This window comes from Microtus ochrogaster, chromosome 18 (assembly GCF_000317375.1).
Source record: "Microtus ochrogaster isolate Prairie Vole_2 chromosome 18, MicOch1.0, whole genome shotgun sequence".
NCBI lineage: Eukaryota > Metazoa > Chordata > Mammalia > Rodentia > Cricetidae > Microtus > Microtus ochrogaster.
This window is the reverse complement of record NC_022020.1, coordinates 30,380,808-30,405,087: the sequence shown is the minus strand read 5'-3', so window position 1 is coordinate 30,405,087 and position 24,280 is coordinate 30,380,808. Positions and strand designations below refer to the sequence as shown.

The 24,280-nt window shown below is 38.5% G+C and overlaps 1 protein-coding gene across 2 annotated transcripts in view; it reads right to left on the bottom strand.

The window, feature by feature from the left end:
• Window positions 1-24,280, bottom strand: part of Rbm27 (RNA binding motif protein 27) — a 69,482-nt gene that overhangs the window by 28,038 nt on the left and 17,164 nt on the right. For both annotated transcript variants that reach the window (XM_005356041.2, XM_005356042.2), the window contains exons 3-8: window positions 22,642-22,766; window positions 14,895-14,986; window positions 14,058-14,251; window positions 13,017-13,277; window positions 11,536-11,823; window positions 6,528-6,662 (exon numbers count right to left, since the gene is read on the bottom strand). In XM_005356041.2, the coding sequence (XP_005356098.1) occupies window positions 6,528-6,662; window positions 11,536-11,823; window positions 13,017-13,277; window positions 14,058-14,251; window positions 14,895-14,986; window positions 22,642-22,766 (1,095 nt within the window). The remainder of the gene's footprint in view (window positions 1-6,527; window positions 6,663-11,535; window positions 11,824-13,016; window positions 13,278-14,057; window positions 14,252-14,894; window positions 14,987-22,641; window positions 22,767-24,280) is intronic.

The window sequence follows — 24,280 nt, the reverse complement described above, 5'->3', positions numbered from 1 at the left end:
CTTGAGCTATAGTTCGCAAAGAATGTGATATTAATGAGCTGTGCAGATATAAAGGTTGTCATGCACATGCCCCTCTAATCACAAAAATGGCAACTCTGCACAAAATATACTACTCCCATATCTAAAAGCAGGAAAAGAATAATAAGAAATACAAAACAAACTACCATACCCATAGCCTCACAAAGAATAAGTGTTCATTAGAAGAAAATTCAAAAGGTAGTGAAAATTTGTTAATCACCAGAGTGGATGATAAGAAAAAAAAAACATGAAGAAAAATGCAAACAGACCAAATATAGATATAGTAAATGACTTTGGCTTTTAGGCGCCATGTTTCAAAATAAAGTACACGGAGGGACACAAACACACATACATGCACACACATGTATATACATATATAGACATAAATTCTATACAACGGGATTGGAAAAATCCAAAGTATCACAGAGTAAAACCTTCCTTTGGTTTCTATTTAGTATCATTCCCTGACAGCAACATATGAAACATACATTTGTAGAATTTAGTTAATACTTTATACCACAAAGTCAGACATTCACTGTAACATAAGACATAATGAAGCAAGGTTAGAAGATTTTTAATATGTGATTAAAGTCTTTATAAGTTGTACAGTTCCTTTAGATTTTTAACACATGCAGGTAAGACAGACCCCAACGCAATCACTTGATTTCATAGTAGAAAGATGCTAACATCTCCCATCTTCTCTGTCCACAGGCATGGAGAAAAGGAGATGACAAACCTCACTGTAAAGCCAATGATGGAACTACATACTGAACACCAGACCTTTCAAGATTTGTTTTAAAAGAATGAATCACTACATTGCAAGAGCAATTCAATATATCCTCAATCATCTGAAAATAGTCCTAATCATGTCCTACAGCAGAATTCTCTGTGACAAATAATCAAGAGGCACAATGCTCAAGAGAAAGCAAAAGAAATGTAATGCCAAACTGTTTGAGGGCTTTAAATGTGATTCAGGCCTAGTATATATAACTAGTAACTAGACTAAAGGGCAAGCTTGCACAATCTCTACTGTTAAAATCACAGAAAACATGCAATTCAAACATTACGAAAGGAGGCTGTGAGTTGGTTAGATGCATGTCTGGTGTCTATGGAAGCCAGAAAAAGGTGTGCATACTCTGGAGTCATGGACAGTTGTGACCTGCCATGTGGGTGCTCAAAGAATATCAGTGTTCTTAATCAAGAAGCCATCTCTCCAGCCCCTCAAATTTTCCAATACACAAACATTAAAATCAACTACATAGAAATTGAAAATCTATTACTAAAAATTATTATATTCTCCAATTTTTATATATGTTTTATATTTACTCATTCCTGTGAATGTTCATGTGTGCATTGTGTGTTGTGGGAGGATCCAGACAACAACCTTGGGTGTCAGTCCTTACTTTTTCACCTTGTTTATTAGTACAGGGTCTTATGCTATGCTCCCGCTGTTCTCAAGAGTCTAGTGAATTGCCTCTCTTCTTACTGCAGGAGTATACACTGCTTGAACTGTGCTACCACATCTGGCTTTACTTGTTCAGGTAGTCTGCCAGTTTTCACAGTTGTACATTGAATACTTTATTCATTTGAGCACCTCCCCAAGCAACTCCAATTTTCAGCTTTTTTACACGTGATTCCCACTGTAAACCAATGTACTAATAATGATTTAATCACAAAATTTATCACAGCTATTTATTTGTGTGTTTGTATGTGTATATGTGCAAATATGTATTGGTTAACGTACATTGGCTTTCTCTTCCTATTTGATGTATGGATCTTGAGAATCAAACTTAAGTCACCAGGCTTGTAGACAGGCACTTCACCTTTACCCATGGAGCCATCTCATCTGGTTCCAAAAATTCTGTTTTAAATGCTTATATGTTTATCAGACACCATATCTTGAGAGTTTTACTTTTTTTCTATAAACTGTATGTGTAGTATATGTTCATGTGGGCATATGCATATGAAGTCAAGGACACCAATGTCTTTCTATATTACTTTGCTTTCTACTTTTTTCCTTTTGAAAAATGAGATGGGTTCTCATGTGTGTCTAGTTGGCTGCCAATGTACTATATAAACGAGGATGGCCTTGATTTTCTGATGCTCATGCCCAACTGCACAGATTACAGGCATGTGCCACCATTCCTGGTTTTATGTGGTACTGAGCCTGCAGATCAGGGCTTCATGCACTGTAGATAAGCATTCTACTAACTGAGCTACATCCCCATCCTTCCTCTTATTTTTGAGACAGGGTCTTTCACTGAACCTGTAATGAATTCCAGGAATATGGCCATCTATCTCCTCCCCTGCAGCACTAGAGCTCCAGGCATTCACTGCTATGCTGACTCATACATGATATCAAGGACCCAAATCCTCAGGCTTGCACAATACTTACTTCACTAAACTGTCTCCCCTGTTCCTCCCTATATATTTAAGAATCAAATTATAGGCTTTTAAGAAAGGAAGAAATTTTACAAAGTTGCTTTAATGACACAGTTGTGACTTAACATATATATATATATATATGGTTTTTTCAAGACAGAGTTTCTCTGTGTAGCTTTGGTGCCTGTCCTGGAACTAGCTCTTGTAAACCAGGCTGGCCTCAAACTCACAGAGATCTGCCTGTCTCTGCCTCCACCTCCCAAGTCCTGGGATTAAAGGCGTGTGCCACCACTGCCTAGCTCAATATTAACATTTTATTTGCCAACAAACCAATTCTCTTTATAAACACTGATACAGCATCTAAGACTATAAAGTAGTAAACCAGAAATATCAATGCAAAATTATCGCATTTACTAGTTTAGTAACAAAAATGGTAATTATTAAAAGGATTGCTTTTATTCTTAGATTTTTATCTTTTGTGTATTAAATTTTGGGGGTTGTGTTTTGTTTTGTTTGAGACACGGTTTCTCCTGGCTGTCTTGAAACACACTCTGTAGACCAGGCTGGCGTGAAACTCAGAGAACCACCTATCTCTGTCTCCTGAGTGCTGGGATTAAAAAAGAAGTGCAACATCACCACCTGGCTTAAAGTGTATTTTTAAGATTATAGTGATACTAGATATTTTCCTATGCAGTCCTCTATTCTGACAAAGAAGCTGACAATTGTATTTGTCCTAATAGTCTTAGGACTGGAAAAAATGTTTGGAATTTTGTTCTAAAATATTATACTCTTTCTTTTAAAGACATGAGCTAAGTCATCTGAAATCTGTTATCTTACACGTCTTCACTCCCTAGCATCTACCACGAAGCCTGGCACATGTAAGCACTGAACAAATATTTTATGAATTAATGACTATTAATTAAGATAGGTCACTGGGATTACTGGCAACTGCTAAATTTTTAAAAATTAATGGCACCTGAATATGGTGGTTTAATTCCAGAACTTAGGAGGCAGGAGCAAGTAGATCTCTGAGTTCAAGGACAGTTTGGTCTACATAGTGAGTTCCAGAAGAGCCAGGTATATGTAGAAAAACCCTGTCTCAGTAACACCAAACAGAGTATTTACTGCGTATGTCATAATGTACAATTTGGTATAACAACAAATGAATAACTGCCAGAGTTTTTTTAAAGCAGAATTTTTACTATGACTCAACACTAAATTTAACAATATAAAAGTATGCCATAGACTGCAATAAATTTAGGTTTAAAGTACAAAAGTCACTTTTAACTGTTATGAGCTGACTAACAGAAATGCTAAAGAGTTAACTGGCACACTGGTCACTACTGAAGCTGGATAAAAGGTACAGGGCCCTTTGCTATACTGCACATACCTGAGGTTGTTCTAATATTTCTTCATTTTTATGTCTATTTGTTATTTCCCATAAGTTAAAACACTGATAGCAACAACAAAACAAAGCTGTACTGTTAAGAAGTTAAAAATCAGGAGACCATGAGAAAAATCAGAAGACCAGGAGAAAATGTCAGATAAATTTCTGATTTATATTCATAAATGGAAAATCAAACAGACCTATATTTAAGTACGCACTACTATGAAACAAATGCTTACATGTTAAGTAAGAATACGAAACAGGAGATGAGTATTTCTCAACTACTTAGACTTGAACCTTGAAGCAGAAGAGAAAGCACATATGCATCAGGAAAGAAGAAAGGGCAAGTTGAGTCACAGCAGGAGCATGGTCACTATTCAAGCTGGGAAAAGATTAGGGAAGAAGAAGTAAATCAGGAGTCTCTGAGGATTCATTAGCTAACCAATGAAGAGTTCTCATGACGAAGCCTGAGGGGTATTCACTCAACATTATGTGCTATATCTTGGCGAAGGGGCCTAAACAAGCATAATGGTGTCCAAGGATCCAAATGCGCAGCAAGCCACATGTGACTAAAAGGAGAGGTTCTGGTGGAAATACAGTGAAGGAAAAACTTCAAGGGAAAAAGGATCTTGATGAACGAGGTTTTTTAAAAAACAAAGCAAGGTTGGGGATTCCTTGCATGCTAGAGACCCATGCAAGCCTACTATCATTTATGAGGGGTGGGGTAGCAATGTGTCAGTCATACGACAATGTCAACATGAGTGCTTGGATATTGTACACAACAACAAAGACAAGAGTAAAGGCCGAGATTTAAGTGTAGGCTTTATTCTGAGAGGTTGAAATCTGACAAGAAAATAGTAACTACATAGAATATAATTAATCTTTTACAGGTTACTAGATGCCAAAGACATGTTAGATGCCTTACAGGAATATAAATTCATTTTTCTTCAGAAGAAGAAATGAAGTAACATTAGTTTCACTTTGGAAAAGGAAACTGAAGTACAAAAGTGAATTAACTTGGCCTACATGAAGAAGAGAGAAGATGAGAGAAAAAGAGAAAAGCACCAGGATCTTAAACTAGGCCCAACTACTTTACGTGCTTGCCTCTGCAACATGGAAGAAATGAGGAAACATTTCCAAGGTAAAGCAAATTTATAAGCATGGATATACAAAAAACAAACATACCATCACTTCTGTAAAGGAAAGCTCATATTCTGACAATGTAAAACAACCACTTTTTTGATTGCTTTTGGTTTTTTGAGACAGTGGCTCGAGTCGCCCATGGCAGCCTCATACTTGCTATGTGGCTGAGATTGGCCATGAACTCTTGATCCTCCTGCCTCTACCTCCCAAGTGCTGGGATTTATAGGAGTACTCCATCATGCCTGGCTTAATTAACTTTTAAAATATATTTCTAAAAAACACCTTTAAAAATTACATATATTTATGTACATATGTATGTGTGTGTATATATGTGTATGTATGTATGTGTATATATATATCAAGCCAGGTTGGATAATGCCAGCACTCAGGAGACAAGGGTAGGCGGATCTCTGAGTTCAAGTCCAGTCTGGTCTAGAGGACCAGTTCTAAGACAGCCAAGACTACACAGAGAAATCTTGTCTTGAAAAAATAAACAAAATCAACCAGGCACTTGGTTTTTTAAAAGGTATAAATCAAAGGAAACAATTTAAAATTAAACACAAATATTTAAATGTGCTAAAACACTAATTTATGTTTTCTATCTTCACTTCAACTATTAGACATATTTTACCTGATTCTTGTACACTTCTTAGAAGACAGGCGACATGTTTTAGACATTAGCAAAAGTACAATGCTGTGACTGAAGCAGTCATTATGAAGAGACTCTATACTGCCAGTGTACAGCAGCAGAGGGCTCCTTGCTTCTCCCCACCCAGCACACAAAATTAAAATACAGCCATGACATAGTCACTTTATGCTTGCTATGCATCCGACAATAATAAGCTTTCTTCTCCCCCACCACCTTGAGACAGGGTTTCTCTGTGTAACAGCTCTGACTGTCTTAGAACTCCTACACAGACTGGACTGGCCTTGAACTCAGAGATCCACCTGCATCTGCCTCCCAAGTGCTGGGATTAAAGATGTGTGCCACCACTGCCCAGCAAGAATAGCAATTTTGGTGCATCTCACAGTGCCACAATGCATGTGTGGAGATCAGAGGACAACTTGAAAAGAGTACCTTTTCTCCTTCCACCACGTAGGACCCAGGGATCAAACTCAGGTTCTGAGGTTTGATGGCAACTGCCTTTTATTCACCATGTTGACAACCCATCAAAAACACATTTTGGTTCAGTTTATCTCCCTCCAAGTCCCCAGACTGCCCTAGACGTCATGCGAACACCAGGTCAGGTAGAAATGACACCACAGAGCTGCAGCCAAAACCACAAGACCCCAGCCTTAAAACCAGAATTGTATGACTGGATGGAAAGCTATACTCAGCAGCTCACGGTAAGGTACTGGAATTGTGCATGGCCCAGTCTGGACTGCCATCCTTTACAGGCTGCATTCTTAGAAGCCACACACAAGAGTCTTCATCAGAACACAGAAAGATACCCTGCCCCTGTCCTACTAGGCCCAAAAGCCATAACTGCAGGTAACACTCCACTTACTGTCCATCATCTTCATGTGTATGAAAAACTGATGTGTTTAATTAAAAAAAAAAAAAAACTAAGAATCTCTTGAAGTGACATTTACTTACTTTCTGATACTGTATAAAGGAGGTTCTGGGGTAAAGGAGGAGGTAGTCTTGCTCCCACTGGTGCAAGATTGGGCACTGCACTTGTCCCAGGCTGGTCACGGCTGTTTATTACGCTTGACTGTGAAATGGGAGGTCCTATAGAATACCAAAAAAAGTAACAAGTACATGATAAATAATTACTAGTAAGAGCATGATACTAATACTAATTTATTCAAACTTAACAATCCTGATGACAGTCTTAGTTCTCCAACAGGCAAGGCTTATCACAAATGAAGGAAAGCGGGAGTAGGTGTCACTGCAGGCAGACATGAGGATGGCAGAAAGGACGTAAGGAACAGTAGATGGCTTAAGCATAAGTGAGCAATAAACATACTTATGAATTTGCAGTTGTGAATACAATGGAAAAAGATACAGTGAGGCTGGGCCATGGTTGCTTGCGCCTTTAATTCCAGCACTCGAGAGAGGCAGAGAGAAGCAGACCTCTGTGAGTTCAAGGCCAGTCTGGTCTACATAGGAGTTCCAGGCCAGCCAGAATTATAGAGATTCTGTCATCAAAAAAATAAAAATTAAAAAAAAAAATTTTTTTTAAAGTGAAGGGTTAGGTTGGAGATATAGTTCAGATGATGGAGTGCTTGCTTAACAGGAACAGAACTTTGATTTGAAGCCCAGCATAATGACATGTAATTGTCTGTAATTGCAAGTGGAGGCAGATCAGAAGTTTAAGATCCCCATTTCTAAAATAGGGGATTAAGGATTGTAAGGATGTATGTAGCTCAGTGGCCGTGTGCTATGGGACAATGGTCTTTTATCCTCTCAATTTTGATTGGCCAGTAGCCAGATAGGAAGTAGAGACAGGGCAACAAGAATGCTGAGAAGAGGGAGTGCAGTCTGCAGTCGTGATCCAGATGCAGAAGAAGCAAGATGTGACTGCCTCGCCGAATAAGGTACCAAGCCATGTTGCTAACACAGACAAGAATTATGGGCCAATATAAGTTATAAGAGTTAATAGAAGCCTGAGATACTAGGCCAATCAGTTTATAATTAATGTATACCTCTGTGTGATTTCTTTGGGACTTAACGACTGTGGGATCCGCACAACAGAAAGCTCAGTCAACAGCCATGTCTGGTGTTTGCCTGGCATTTGCAAGATCCTGAGGTCAACTGCCAGTATCCCAATAACAAATTAAATTTAATAGGTAAATAAAGAGAAAAGCTTAAGAAGAGAATAAAATCACTTCAACACGTATTGTAGAAGTTATGTGTTTTCTTTCTAAGTTTTTTTAACATTGACTTAATTAACTTACATGTATGAATTTTTTTGTCCATGTATGTACATCATATAAAATTGTACCTGGTGCTTGTAGAGGTAGGAGAGGGCATCAGATCCCCTGGAACTAGTTATGAATGGTTGTGAGCTACCATGTGAGTGGAATGGAACCCAGGTCCTCAGGAAGAGCAACAACTACTCTTAACTGCTAAGCTATCTCTTGATCCCCTTCAATCAATATTTAGTATTCAAGTTGCTAAGTTACGGGTTAGTGTAGTGGTTAGTTCTTTCAACTTCACAACGAGCTAATGACCTAGGAAGAGACCCTTAAACGAAGAACTGCCTCCACTAGACTGGTCTGTGGGCATGTCTATGGAAAGTTTCCTGATTGTTCATTGAGTAGGAGGGCCCCACCAACTGTTGGTCTTGGGATGTATAAGAAATGTAGCGAAACAGGCCAGCATGGAGCATTCCATCTTTGTCTCTGCTACAGTTCTGCCTTGGCTCTTCTCACTGATAGACTGATTGTAAGCTCTATACTGAAACAAACCCTTTTTACTCCCAAACCCCAGTTTCAGTCACTATTTTATTAAAACAACAAAAAGAAAACTAGGACACAAAGCACACGTAAAGCCCTGTGAGGTGTAATCCCCAGCACCACCATTCCCAAAAAGCAAACCTTGAAAAAAAAAAAAAACACTATTAAATCCTTTTATATTATTAGCAACTTTTAAATTTTTATTGAGTGTGTATGTGTGTGTGTATACCCAGGTATGTAAGCTCACAGAATACACGTGGAGGTCAGAGGACAAGCTAAGGGAGTTGGTTCTCTCCTTTGACCACATAGATACCATAGATGAAATTCAAGTCATCAAGGTGGCAAGCTCCTTGATTTGCTGAGTCACTTCATGGCACATTTTATGATTACTGTTGTTGTTATTATTACCGTTGTTGCTATTTATTATTATTATTATTATTATTATTATTATTATTATTATTATTAATGAAGGGTAGGTTAGCCATAGCATGCATGAGGTGGTCAGAAGACAAATCTATGTATTCAGTTCTTCCTATTTTTATGTGTGTTCTAAGGATTCAACTTGGATATCCAGGTTTACACAGCAAGTACCTTACCTGCTGAGTCATCCTGCCAATCCTTTGTACCAACTTTAATGTGTTGCATACTTTACTACAGGGAAGCTTAGTGATGGGCACATGTTAGGATTGTACTAAATTATTTTTCCTAACTGTTTGGTTATAGCTTTGATGCTGGGGACAAAAATCAGGTCCTCACATAGTCAAGCACTATAGTACTGAGCTATACCTCAGCCCTAAAATAAAGTGCTTTAAAAAAGAAAAGAAAAGAAAATAGGTGCTGGGGATAAAGTTCAGAGGCTGACAATTTGCCCAGAATGCATGAAGTTCTGGGTTCAATCCCAAGAACTGGGAGAAGAAAAAGAGAGAACCAGATGATGCAGGCCTGGAATCTCGGTTACACAGAAGGTTATATACAACAAGAAGATCTCAAGTTCAAGGCCTTCCTAGACTACAACTACTTCAAAGCCAGTCTGGACAACTTAGTGAGACCCTGATGAAAGTAAATTGAAAGGGGCTGAGGCTAAACCTGAGTGGGGAGTGCTTGCCTAGGCATAAGTGAAGCCCTAAGTTCTATTCCTAGTACCAGGAACAGAGAAATACTCCTTAAATTAAATGATAATAATTTTTAAGGTAATAATTTGCTACTCTTTTTTTTAACTTTTTTTATTGAGAAAAGGAGAAAAAAAAACAAGTTTCCACCTCCTCCCAGCCTCCCATTTCCCTCCCCTTCCTCCCACCCTTCTCCCCCTCCCCCCGCTCCTCTCTCTCCCCCTCCCTCTCCAGTCCAAAGAGCAGTCAGGGTTCCCTGCCCTGTGTTAAGTCCTAGGTCCTCCCCCCTCCGTCCATATCTAGGAAAGTGAACATCCTACTGGCTAGGCTCCCACAAAGCCAGCACATTACGTAGGATCAAAACCCTGTGCCACTGTCCTTGGCTTCTCATCAGCCCTCATTGTTCGCCGTGTTCAGAGGGTTTCTCTGTGTCTTTGGAGCCTGTCCTGGAACTAGCTCTGTAGACCAGGCTGGTCTCGAACTCACAGAGATCCGCCTGTCTCTGCCTCCCAAGTGCTGGGATTAAAGGCGTGCGCCACCATCGCCCGGCTAATTTGCTACTCTTTAACAATGGAATGTTAAATATCTGCAAGTAGATATTTTCTTAGACCTTTACATGTACATAAATAATTCATTCTGTAAGTTTTTCCAATTGAATTTAAAAATTTAGTCTTATCCCTATTCTTGCTATAGTCATAACCTTACCTTGATTATCTGCTCAGATTCCAGAGTGCTGGGTAAACACACCCATAGCAATCACTAATACTTCTTATGTTTGTGTGGGAGGCATTAAGGTATACACACAACCATGCATGTATACAGAGGTCAGAGAATGGTATCAAACTACCTTATTCCCTCTAGATTCTCTCACTAAACCCACAGCTAGGCTGGCAGACAACAACCCCAGCAATCCTCCTGTCTCTACTGTACACCCTCAGAGATGAGTTACATGTACAGAGACACATCTAGCTTTTAATGTCAACACATTAAAAGGGGATTTTGAACTCAGATCCTCATGCTTATACAAGGAGTACTCTTACTGACTAAGCCATCTTCCCTGGCACTTAAATGGCCATTTTTTAAAAATATTTATTTATTTATTATGTATACAATATTCTGTCTGTGTGTATGCCAGAAGAGGGCACCAGACACCATTACAGATGGTTTTGAGCCACCATGTGGTTGCTGGGAATTGAACTCAGGACCTTTGGAAGAGCAGGCAATGCTCTTAACCTCTGAGCCATCTCTCCAGCCGTTAAATGGCCATTTTTAAACATTTCTTACTCTTGATTTGGGTGGCTACAATAAATGCCTATTTAAAAAAAAAAAACAAAACACAAAGTCTTTCTCAGTAAAGAAATCCACATGGAAATACACAGTTAAGATGGCATGGCATTTAGAATTTACTCCCACAAAAACAAATCAACTCAAATCTAGTGATGGAGGTGCATGCCTGTAATCCTAGCACTTGGGAGACAGAGACAGGTGGATCTCAAGTGAGTCCAAGGCCATCCTGGTCCACAAAGTGAGTTCCAGGACAGCCAGGAGTGTTACACAGAGAACCCTGTCTCAAAAAAAAAAAAAAAAACAAAAAACAAAAACGAAACAAACAAAAAACCCAAATCAACCCAAAACACTATAATGAGAATTAATCAAAGTTGACTGAATAGGTAATCACTGAGGGCAATTAGACAAATACTGCCTGAATTAATATTCATCCTCTAAAGAGTCTATAATTTAAAAAAATCTCATTATTTTAATACTCTTGCAGAGGATTAAAGAATATTTAATATTCTTTAAATACTAAGAAAAATCCATAAACCTCCCAGCATGTTTCTTTGCTAACATCTTAATATACTAACAAGGTTTTGTCTCCAGGTCAACACAAGGTAGGCTACTACAGACAATGGGCACACTGCAGGTACAGAAAAGAATGGCAGAAAGTAAGAACATCTTAACTATGGAAGTATATTTCACATTCCATTACTGTTTTTCAAGCATTTTAATAGTTAGCAAAAGGGATGAGGGTCTTCTAAATACAAATCAAAAAAAAAAAAAAAAAACAAAAGCAAGATTCAATCAACACATACTTACTTGGTATGGGAAGCACAACAGAAGGTGGAGGCTGACCATGTCCTTGAGGAACAGGAAGTCTCATACTATGGCCAGGGCCTGGGCCTGGGCCGGGACCAGGACCAGGGCCAGGACCAGGGCCTGGACCTGGCATTGGAGGCATTAACATTCCGGGAGGTGGTGGAGGAGGAAGCCCAGGAGGTGGGGGTGGGAAAGGAATCATACTTGGCAGAGCAACTTCATCAACAACTAGAGGATCATTTCCATGATCAAACTGACAAAGGTCACCAAGTACACAAAATCCTCTTTCTGTAAGAATTAAAATTAAAGAAACAAAAACAAAAACCTTATTACAATCTACTTAGTTCAAAGAATAAAACAAATTCCAGAAAACTCAAAATCCTAATTTACTTTGTAGTTTTTTTCTAAGACGTGGAACAATCTCCTTAGGGCTCGCTTGTTAGTGACCATACAACCTTGAGGTAGAGGCAAGCAAGCACAGTCTGTGCTCTCTGAGATTATGACGTATTGAAATTTTACAACATACAGGCTACTAAGTAGCTACTATGGATTAAGCAAACTGCTAAATTTTTATAAAAAAATAAGTGTGGTAGTGACTCCTGTAGTCCTAGCACTCTAGAGGCTGAGGCAGGAGGATTGCAGTTTGAGGCCAGCCTGAGTTACATGCACATGTGAGGCAAGTCTTGGCTACATAATAAGATACTCATTTCAAAAAGAAAGGTTTTAGGGTTTTTTTTTAAATAATAAAAAAACTAGATAGTTTACCAAATATCCATTTACCAAAGGTTTGATAGAAAGGAATAAAAGTCTTAAACTAATCATTTATTTCAATGATCTATTTCATGGTATTATTTTAAAGTGACCATTCTTGATAGATATATATATATATATGGCTTAAATTAAAAATACTCAAGTAGATAGAAGAAATGAATCATAATGTTCTAGATACAACAAAATAATTATAGTTGGCAATTGTTTTCAAATAGTTGATAGAGATCATGAGCATTCCCAACATTAAGAAATAAGTTTACAAACATGCTAGTTACCCTGATTTGATTACTATATACAGTATACATGTGCTGAAATCTTGTTGTATGCTATAACTATGTATAGTATTCATCAATTTAAACAAGATTTTAACATTAAATTTCTATAAGGCAAGGTAAACAAGGCTATTTATTGTAGAACTGCTTATAACTGAAAATGCTAGAAAGGACCTAAGTGCATATTTATGATAAATGGGTTAAACATATTTTCATACATATAGAATACTATAGAAGAGCCTCAAAAACAACAAAGGAAGTTCTTTACATGTCAGTATGGAGTTATTTTCAAGAAATTGTAAGTGAAAACACATGGTGTATTAAGAAAACACCAGTATTCACATAAAGTAAGGCAAATTGCTGAGGAGCACTCATGCCATATCTGTAACACTTGCTTTCCTAGACGGGAACAGCACATACAAAAGAAGCAATCTTTACCATCATAATCTCTGCAGCGCCTCTTTGGTGGTGGGTTTCGACCAAAAGAATTGGAAGAGCTATGATTGTTATAGTAATTAGACCAGCTCTCGGTTGTGTTTTCAGAATGGTGAGCAGGTGCGATCACAGTGACAGTGCTGGGAATAGACTGTGCCCCAGAGGAGTACTGCTCAGAAGAGTTTGCAGGAGGAGCAGACACAGGCACATAGGAGCTCTCCAGGTCATTTCTTTCACTCTTAAACTTTGATCTTTCCCTGTGCTCTGTTTTAGAGAGAGAAAGAAAACAAGAAAGGTCACATATTTACATATTTAAACTACACTTCTTCTCTCAGATCAACAATGCTGAAAACTTAGCCTACACTTACTGAAAGATCCACACCCTAAGCACATTCACTAGTAGCATATTCTAAAAGCAGGAACATTGCCACCTCGGCATATCTCAACAGACTTGTGAAAACAGTTTTGCACTATCACCAACAAGGGCACTGACAGAGATAGGTCAGTTTTCCCACTGGCATTTTAGGATTTTTCTTTTTATAAACACTGGGCAACCTCATAGCAAGTCAATTCAATTACTTTCAGGGAAAACCAACAAAACAAAAGACAACCTTTTTTTTTTTTTTTTTTCGAGACAGGGTTTCACTGTGGTTTTGGAGCCTGTCCTGGAACTTGCTCTGTCGACCAGGCTGGTCTCGAACTCAGAGATCCGCCTGCCTCTGCCTCCCGAGTGCTGGGATTAAAGGCGTGTGCCACCATCGCCCGGCTAAGACAACCTTTTTATACTCAAGTGCTGTTGTCACTAATTAAAAAGACATTTGTATCAATTATAAAAATGATTTAAATCTTTATATATACACACACACACACACACATATACTATAATAATTTAGGAATAACTTTTAAAAACGGCCTTAATTCCAAGGGTATAAAAGATTAGTACTGTCTTTGTAAGAGATCAATATCCAGCTTTTGGAGACAATTCCAGTTTTCCCATTTCTCCCACCTCTGTCAAGTAAGCTTTTGGGGCTGTCGCCTACTCACCAAGACTCCTGTTTGGATCTCGGTCTTTGCTGCGGCCCCTGCTGCGGCTCCTACTCCGACTCAAGCCTCGGCTCTTACTCCGGCTCTTGCTCCTGCCCCTTCTCCAGTCATACTTCTCACGATACAGCTCGTTCCGCTCGTAGTACCGCTCATAGTCTCTCCACTTGCCATCTTCTCTTTTCTTCTCACGAGTCCTATAATACACAGATATAAAAGCCATACGTAGACTCTAGAAATGAGATCTGTGCGCAAGTCCAGAGAATAAAATACTCTCTTTAAGTCACCACAATTCATAATGTCTATTTTAGAATGCCTCAAGACTACCACTAATTCTTCTAACCATTATTAAAAGGGGAAGGGCTTTCCACTTCAAGAACACAGAGTAGGGAGAAACGAAAAAGAAGAGGTAAACCAAGGTATGAGGAAAAGTGGGGGAGAAGACAGAAATCAGAAAGACAAAGAGTAGAAGGCTCAAAACAAGTCTTCCTAAACAAAGACCACCTTGTGAGCAAAGGTGAACATTTCTGCCAAACGATACCTCTTTTGGCATATGCTAGCATGAACAATTTTAACACGGAGCACCCCTAAACAAATGGAACATTTCATTATAATTCTCTGAGGAGACTGGTCCCACCCCTGTGCTCTTGGGGAAAGCAAATAATGACTGTTTTTCAGACACAGAAGCTAAGACAACAGCAAAAGACAAAATGGAAAGAAGGCAACACTCTTACCCTCGTTGCTTTAGAGGACATTGGGACAAAGACCATAAATGCTATGCAACTAACTTTGTATACTGAAATGACTTTCATATCTTACTATTCAGAGACAAATACAAACCTTCGCTCACTGGATTCTGAACGACTCTTCTGGGGACTAGAATATTTCTTCTTTCTACCATCTCGTTCTTCTTCTGCTGGCTCTTGAAATACCTGTGAGATTTGTTAAAAATAAGATTAGCTCCTTGCTGGGCAATGGTTGCATACACCTTTAATCAGAAGGCAGAGGCAGGCAGATACTTGTGAGTTCTAAGCCAGCCTGTTATACAGAGTGAGTTCCAGGACAGCCAGAGATATACAGAGAAACCTTGCCTCAAAAACCCCGTCCCAAAAGAGATCAGTTTCTCTATAAATTATAAAACTCAGATAAACAATAACTCTTTCTAGTATAAGAGAGGGCATAAATATACTGAATGCTGTGGCCTGACTCTGGCCCCACACACTTGTAATTCCAACAACTAAGAGGTAAAAGTGGGGCATCCCAAGACCCTGTCTCAAAACAAACAAAAGAAAACCCACCCCTTCCCTCAAAAACAAAGATAAACACTCAAGTTATATCATTTATTGACAGATCATTAGATACATACTTAACATTCTGTTTTAAGCCATTTCCAAAACAAAAAAAAAGTAAAAAGCAGGCTCACATTAATTCAAAACAGGGTATGTTGCCTGGCTTTGGTGGTACAATCACATGATTGAGACAAAAAGATTACTATGTTTAAGGCCAAACTGTCTTTATTATTATGCTTAAAGCCCCGTCTAAAAAAAAAAAAAAAAAAAAAGTCAGGTCTGGTAGCTCATACTTGTCACCTCTACATTTGAAAGGGCTGAGGCAGAAGGACTGCCGATAATGTTAAAGCAAGCCTATCAATATTATGAGTTCCCGGCCCCTAGAGCTAAACAACAAGGCTTTTATATTTTAAATTTTTTTTTTTTTTTTGGTTTTTCAAGACAGGGTTTCTCTGTAGCTTTGGTGCCTGTCCTGGAACTAGCTCTTGTAGACCAGGCTGGCCTCGAACTCACAGAGATCCGCCTGCCTCTGCCTCCCGAGTGCTGGGATTAAAGGCGTGCGCCACCACCACCCGGCTATATTTTAATTTTTTTAAAAAAATAATAATATGTATTTTTTTAAAAGCAGCATGCCAACTTTGATGTTGACTTAGAAAATAAGCATGCCATTCTCTAAACCAAGACAGGATAACTAGCAATCATTAAGGACCATACAATACAATAGTTTATATCTTCTTAATTTCAAACAACAATAAAACTGGGAATTGTGTTGCACACCCTTTAATCCCAGCACTGGAGAGAGAGGCAGGCGGATCTCTGTGATTTGAGGCTGGCCTGGTTTACATATCAAGATTCAGAACAGCCAGGAATAAAAGAGACCCTGCCTCAAAAAACCAAAAATATAAAATAAACAAAACTTAATTAATAAAGTTTGGGCTGTAGTGACTGTGCAAGCCTTAACCCCAGCATTTGGGAAGCAGAGCCAGACAGAGCTCTTTGAGCTTGAAGCCAGCCCAGTCTATCTAGCAAGAGCCTGTCTCAAATCAGAATAAGTAAGTTAGTTTGGGCCAGGTATGGTAAACATGCAAAAGCAATTCTATTGAGCATTTTGGAGACTAAGACAGAAGAATCATGAATTCAAGGCACCCTTGGATATCATAAGACCCTCAAAATTAAAACAAACAAACAAAACAAAAAAAAGGGGGGGGGGAGCCCAGGACCTAGCTCAGTAGCAGAATGCCTGCATAGCAAGCACAAGGCTTTGGGTTTGTGATTCTCAGCACCACATACAAATGAATCAAATTTTTAAGAACTAAACTAATTTCCAGATAATTCTTACTTATTAATATCAAAATCAGAAAATGAGTGAATGGACCAGAAGGAAACAATTTAAGAAAATGCAGACAGCATAGTAATGGCAGCCACAATATGACAGCAGAGACTATACACACTCATCCAGCTGGATCAAAAAATCCATTTCCTCTAGCAATTTACAAGGAACATAATGATACATTAATCCACCAAGAAGCAACAAGCTGAATCTAGATAATAAAAACCCCAAAGAACAAATAGGGTTTCTTCACAGATTAAAATCTTGGGAAGTTTGGTAAAAAGGAACAAATGCTATGTGCAGCATAAACTACAGCACAAATCTTCTATTGTTTTTCAGCACCAGGATGAGCTGTGTCAATGGCCCAAATTCTCTTGCCTGTTTCCCCTGTGGCCAATAATCTAATTATAAATACAACTGGCAGTACAATGCAGCTGAGGCTCAAGAAGTTAAGATGACTAATCCTGAGATTTGTTTCTGACCAAGTCATTCACTGTAAAAGCAGCAACTAAGCAGATGAGGAATTCAACCTTTATATTTATGTGTGACTGTATGAACTATTGTTTATACCAGTATTCACAAATCTTAGGAACAAGAAATACCAGACAACTGCCAATCCAGGAGAGTTCCAGATATAAGCTCATATTACCCACTTTTCAGTTTTCAAAATTAGGATTTATTACAAAGATACTCCAAATGGAACTTTGTAATGATTTTTTAACTCTTCTTTTAAGACAAAACAGAATTTTTAAAGAGGATTTATTTTTGTGTGAGTTCCTGCATATATGAATATGTCCCATATGAGTAGATGGTACCTGGAGAGGCTAGAAGGTTCCCTAGAGCTGGAGTTGCAGTGTACCATCTAATGTGGGAGTTGGGAAGCTTATGAAGAATGGCAATGCTCTATCAACTGAGCCCTCATCTCTTCAACTCCAAGTGAGTATCACTTTTGTTAATATTCAAATCAATTGTCATTGAAACAGATTCTCCTAAGTCAGCGAATACCGGCTCTGATTATAGAAAAAGGCTGTCATTAAAAAAATGTTATAAAACATTTAACCTATACCAAATATCATAAATTATATACCATAAAGCACCAAAGAAAAATTTTTGTACTATATGCAAGGAAGGTCTCCATTTTTCCTGCTTGAAAAGACACACCAAAAACCTCACTAGCCTACTTTTTAAAGACTTTTTGAGCCAGGCTCAGCAGTATATACCTTGAAGTCTAGCATTTGGAAAGTGGAGGCAGACAAATCAGGAGTTCAAGGCCTGCATGAAACCCTGCCTCAAAAAAATGTACGTTGGGGACTGGAGAGATTGCTCAGTGGTTAAAAGCACTGGTTATTCTTCCAGAGAACTTGGGTTCAATTCAGAGCACCCACATGGCAACTCAAACTGCCTGTAACTCCAGTCCCAGAGGACCCAACACCCTCTTCTTGCCTCTGAGGGAATATATTCACTATATATGTGTACAGACACACATGTAGGCAGAATACCCAAACACATAAAATAATAATTTTAAAAAGTATACATAAAAAAATTATGGAGCACCATGTAAGAACAAAGTAAGTGATATGGTCTCAGCTGATCTTAATTTAAAAGTCACATTTTGTCAGATCAGTTCAGTTATATAGTATTTGATTAATAGCACTGGCTGCTCTTCCAGAGGACCTGAGTTTGATTCTCAGTACCCACATGATGGCTAACTGTCTTTAACTCAAGTTTCAAGGGCTCCAATACTCTCTTCAGGCACCGCATACACATGATACAGACATACATGGAGGCAAAATACCCACACGCAAAACAAAAATAAATCTCAAAAAATGTTTAAAGTGAATCAGAAATGACACCTAAACAACACACAAATCCCAGAATGATTCCATACAAAAGGAAAAGAACAGACTATAAGTAAGGAACACTGCTGGGTAAACTAATAAAACTGAAATAGTGCATGACATCAAAATTAAATATATTGAAACTAATAATGGTGCTATAGTTATTCTAAAGCATGTGTGTGTATGTGTGTGTACACAGGTGAGGATACACATGAGTGTATAAATGTAGAGGCTAAAAGTCTATGTCTGCTATCTTCCTCTATGACTCCCCACCTTATTCTTTGAAACAGGCTCTCTCTAAACCTGGAGCTCACTGGTACCACCAGACTGGTATCCAGCAAGCTCCAGGCATCCTCCAGGTTACTGGTGTTACAGGCATAACAGCTAGGGTTTTGTATAAGGGTTCGGGGGGGAGGGGCAGAATCTAAATGGCCTTTACAGAACAAGCACTTTACCAACTGAACAATCTCTCCAGCTTTTTATTGAGACATGATGTCATGAACCCCTTGTTTTATCCTATTTATTGTCCTTGAATTCACTATATAGCCAAGGATGACAAATAAACTTCTGATTCCTCTGACCCTGCCATGCAAATGCTGGGATTATAAGCATGTACACCATCACATATGATTTAATATGTTACTAGTGTTCAAACACAAATCTTTGTAGTTATTTGAGGCCAATAGCTTAGCAGAGTAAAGCCAGGCGGGAAATCCAAACAGAGATATATAGAGTAGGCAAAGTCAAGGAGACGCTCCCATAGCTTGCTGAGACAGACACCAGAATGTTACCAGTAGGCCACCTTGTGGCGATACACAAATGAATAGAAATGGGTTAATTCAGCCGGGCGGTGGTGGCGCACGCCTTTAATCCCAGCACTCGGGAGGCAGAGGCAGGCGGATCTCTGTGAGTTCGAGACCAGCCTGGTCTACAGAGCTAGTTCCAGGACAGGCTCCAAAACCACAGAGAAACCCTGTCTCGAAAAACCAAAAAAAAAAAAAAAAAAAAAAGAAAGAAATGGGTTAATTCAAGATGTAAGAGTTAGCTAGGAACATGTCTAGTGTTGTAATTAATAAAGTTTTTGTGTGATTATTCGGGTCTGGGCAGCCAGGAAACAAATGAATAGTCTCTGTTTACAGGTGTTTGACCAGGACTCTACAAGCTAAGCTTAATCTCCAGCTCCTTAAAAAAATTCTTATTCCTAGAAATTGCAAAGAGATAAAGGGCTATGGTTTATGAGAGCAATGACTTTAAAAAAAAATGTGGTGTGGGCATATAATGAAAGTATATGGGGCAAATCCTCAATAACACATTTAGGCAGGCATCACGAATGCTGTGGGTGCTACCTGGATAATTCTGATGTAAATTTACAATTATTTATAAATAAAAGATTTTTAAGTCATTCCGTTTGTAGAATAAAGTAAAATTTAAAAGTTGAAAAACAGGAGTCAGAGAGAGATAGCTCAGCAATTAAGAGCTGCTCTTGCATAGGACCCAGGTTCAGTTCCCCGTACTTATATGGCAGCTTATAACTACTATAATTCTAGTTCCAGGAGATCCATCTTAGTTAGGGTTACTATGCTGTAATGAAACACCATGACCAAAAGCAACTTGGGGAAGGAAAAGGTTTACTTGGCTTACACTTCCACATCATAATATATCAATGAAGAAAGACACGGTAGGAACCTAGAGATAAAAATGGATGCAGAGGCTATGGTAGAGTGCTGTTTACTTTCTTGTTCACCATGGATTGCTCAGTCTGCTTTCTTATAGAACTTAGGACCAATATCCCAGGGGTGGTACCAACCCACAATGGGCTGGGTCCTCCCCAACCATCGCCAATTATGAAAATGTCCTACAGGCTTGTCTACAGCTGAATTATTATTTTTTTTTCAAGACAGGGGTTCTCTCTGTGTAGCTTTGGAGCCTGTTCTGGCACTTGCTCTGTAGACCAGTCTGGCCTCAAACTCACAGAGATCTATCTGCCAAATGCTAGGATTAGAGGTGTGTACCACCAATGCCCACTCAGTGGCACATCTACAACTGGATTTTATAGAGCCTTATTTCTTTTATTTATTTTTTATTTTATTTTATGTTTGTTTGTTTTTGATTTTCAAGGCAGGGGTTCTCTGTGGTTTTTGGTGCCTGTCCTGGAACTAGCATAGAACCATTTTTCAATTGAGACTCTGGCCTGTGTCAGGCTGACAGTAAACTAGCTAGCTCAGAATCCAACATCCCCTGTTAGCTTTCGTACTCATCAATCATGCACACGGTGCAGACAGATACATAAAATAAAAATAAATCATTTTTTAGATTTATTTTATGTGTATGAATGTTTTGATTGCATATATATCTGTGTATCATGTATGTCCTGAAACTGGAGTTCTAGATGATTGTGAACTGCTGTTTGTGGTGGGAATCAAATCCAGGTTCTCTACAAGAAAGTGCTAAGCCAACTTTATAGCTGATAAAAATAAAAAATATTTCTCTAATAAGTTGGAAGATATTTCTGTTCCTGGTACTGGACTAAAGACTACCTATATTTGTACATAAAAATCTCTTTTCCAGTTGGGTGGTAGTAATGCATGCTTTTAATCCCAGCACTCTAGAGGTAAAAGGCAAGAGGATCTCTGAGGTCACCTTCAATACAAATGACTAAAATTTTAGTTTAAATAAAGATGTATGTGCTGGGAGTGTAGTTCAGAGTGTGTTTTCCTGGCATATCTAAGGCCCTAGTTCAGTTCCCAGCACAGGGTATGGTAACATATGTAATGATACCACTCTGGAGGTGGATGCAGAAAGAGCAAAGCTCAAAGTTATCCTAGGCCTGGGATATATGAGACCCTATCTCAAAAAATAAAATAAAATATTTTTTTAAACTTATCCTACAACCAGGTGGTAGTGGCACACACCCTTAGTCCCAACACTGGATCTCTGAGGTCGAGGCCAGTCTGGTCTCCATAGCAAGTTCCAGGACAAACAGAACTACACAGAAAAACCCTATCTCAAAAAATAAACAAACAAACCTCTTTTCCACATTCTTATCAAATATTGTTTGCTTTATATAGAAAAGGAACTATAAATGAAAGCTATGATGTTTCTTTATTGCTTCAAGCAAGCAATTAGGTTGGTATCTTTTTTTTTTTTTTTTTTTTAGTTTTAGTTTTTTCAAGACAGGGTTTCTCTGTAGCTTTGGAGCCTGTCCTGGCACTAGCTTTTGTAGACCAGGCTGGCCTCGAACTCACAGAGATCTACCTGCCTCTGCCTCCCGAGTGCTGGGATTAAAGGCGTGCGCCACCACCGCCCGGCCGGTTGGTATCTTTTTAAAATTATGTTGTGGGAGTGGGTACGTGCACATGCGTGCAGGTGTACACAGAGGCCAAAGGCATTACACGCCCTGGGGCTGGAGTTACATGGTTATAAGCCACCACCAGATGAACGTGCTTGGAACCAAACTCACGACCTCTGCAAGAGCAATATGCTCTGTCAACTTCTTAACTACTGAGCCATCTTTCTATACTGAGCCATCTTTCTAGCCCATTAGCTAGGTATCTTTAATCATATATTTGTATACTTTAACAATATTTGTTTATTTTTCTAATGTTGACAGTGTAGTTAAAAGAGTAAATCATTTTTCTGTATATGTGACAGTATATTGTCTAATGATTTATCTTGGAAGTTTCACTAATACTTTCATTTAAGCCTCTGTATGTAACCAAATTTTCCTCTTTTAGAAACCACTGGGTTTCTCTGAAGGCTGAAGAAATAGCTCTACAGTTAATAGTACTTGCTGTTTGATCAAAAGTACCTGAGATCTGATGGCGGCACCCACATGAATGTGGCATCCTGTTCACATCTGAAATCCCTAACACTGAAAAGCAAATTATTAGGGCTTGCTGGTTTGTAGCCTAGCTAAGAAAATCCACCTCTAGGTGTAGGGAGAAACCATGCCTGAAAAAAAAATTTCAGGATGGGCATGGTCTCTATAAGTTCAAGGTCAGCCAGGCTACATAGTAAGACCAGAGCCTGTCTTAAAAAAAAAAAAAAAGCCACAACACAAAGAAACAAAAATAAAAATAATTTAAACTTGAGAATCCTGGGTAACAAAATCTAAGAAGTGTGTGTATTACCTCTTCTTTAATTTCTTCTTTTTCTTGGACTAGTGGTTTTGGCTCAGGTTTAACTGGTTCCAATGGTGGAAGGTAGTTTTTAGTATAAAGACTTTCAAATAGCTTGTCCACAAAACCTGAAGTCTCTAAAGAGAAAAAAAATATTTAAATGTTATACAAACAAAAATGCAAAGTTTAAACACTGTTGCCAATGCTTTCAGATGAACAAGGTATCTTCAAAGCTGCTGTCAGGCTTTTAAAACCAAGACTTACCTTAAAGGAACAGACATCCCCACTTGAAGAGGTTTTGTTTCTTTTTAAATTCTTCAAACATAATTGCATGTGTTCAAATGAAATAAGTGTAAGATTTTGTTGCTTAAGAACAAAAAATTAGAAACAAAGTTTCTATAAGCAAGAGACTAACAAATTATCAAATAAGAGATTACAAAATTTCTCTTGACCTATTAAGAATATCAGATCTAAAGATATAAATGATACTTAGTCTGTTTATCTGTTCAAAGAAACCAAAGTGACAAACTGTGTACTGTACATTCCTATGTAGAATAGGAAGAAGTAATCTCATAGTATAACCTTATGTGTTGGATAGACTGCACTACCTATTCAAAGACCGAATTAGGTAGGTTTGAATGGGTTGAAATCAGTATTTGACTCAACTCCATGTTTTGGACTATTTGAAACTTCCTCTGACAAACAAAATGAGAGAAACAGGTAGTTTTGCTGAAAACACAAATGTAAAAATATTTCTAGTTTTACTCTAATTAAAAGTAACTTTCATTGGTTACCCTTAGGTTCCCCTAAGGAACACCTAAAGCGGTATTGCTCAATGGCAGAGGGCTTGCCCTGATGGTTCAATTCCCAACTCAAGAGAGTGTTGGGTATTTCGAAGGCATCACGTGTAACATATAACTTTAAGGTAATAAATTAAGACTCTTCAAAACATTTTATAAACAACTTTCTTCATACTCTTGTATTTTCACACATACCTCTTTTGTAATTTGAAAGACAGTTCAATACGGATGGATGGATGGATGGATGGATGGATGGATGGATGGATGGATGGATGGATGAAAACAAAAAATAGGGCTAATGAGTGGGTTTAATGAGTAAAGGCCATTACCACAAAGCTGCTGACCTAACTCCAATCTCCATGACCCACATTGTAGGAGAGAAACCACTCCTGAAAGTTGTCCTCTGACCTCCAAATGCATGCTATGGCACATATACACACACAAAATAAATAAATGAATGCAATTTTTCAAAATCTATATACCAAATGCTGTTGGTTTCAAGAAAAGGAAAAGCAAACAAGGAAAAAGCAGATAAACTGGCAAATATATAGGGTGTTTCAAGTGCCATGAAAAAAGTAAGGCACTTGGGCATGGTGGTACCTGCCTTTAATCCCAGTACTCAGGAGACACAAGGCAAGCAGATGTTATGATTTTAAAGTCAGCCAGGGATATATAGTAAGAGTCTTTCTTAAAAAGGGAATAAAGCAGGCTGGAGATGGACAGATGGCTCAGATGTTAAGAACACTGGCTGCTCTTCCAGAGGTCCTGAGTTCAATTTCCAGCAACCACACAGTGGCTCATAACCATTATGAGATCTGCTACTCTCTTTTGGCATGCAGGTGTACATGCAG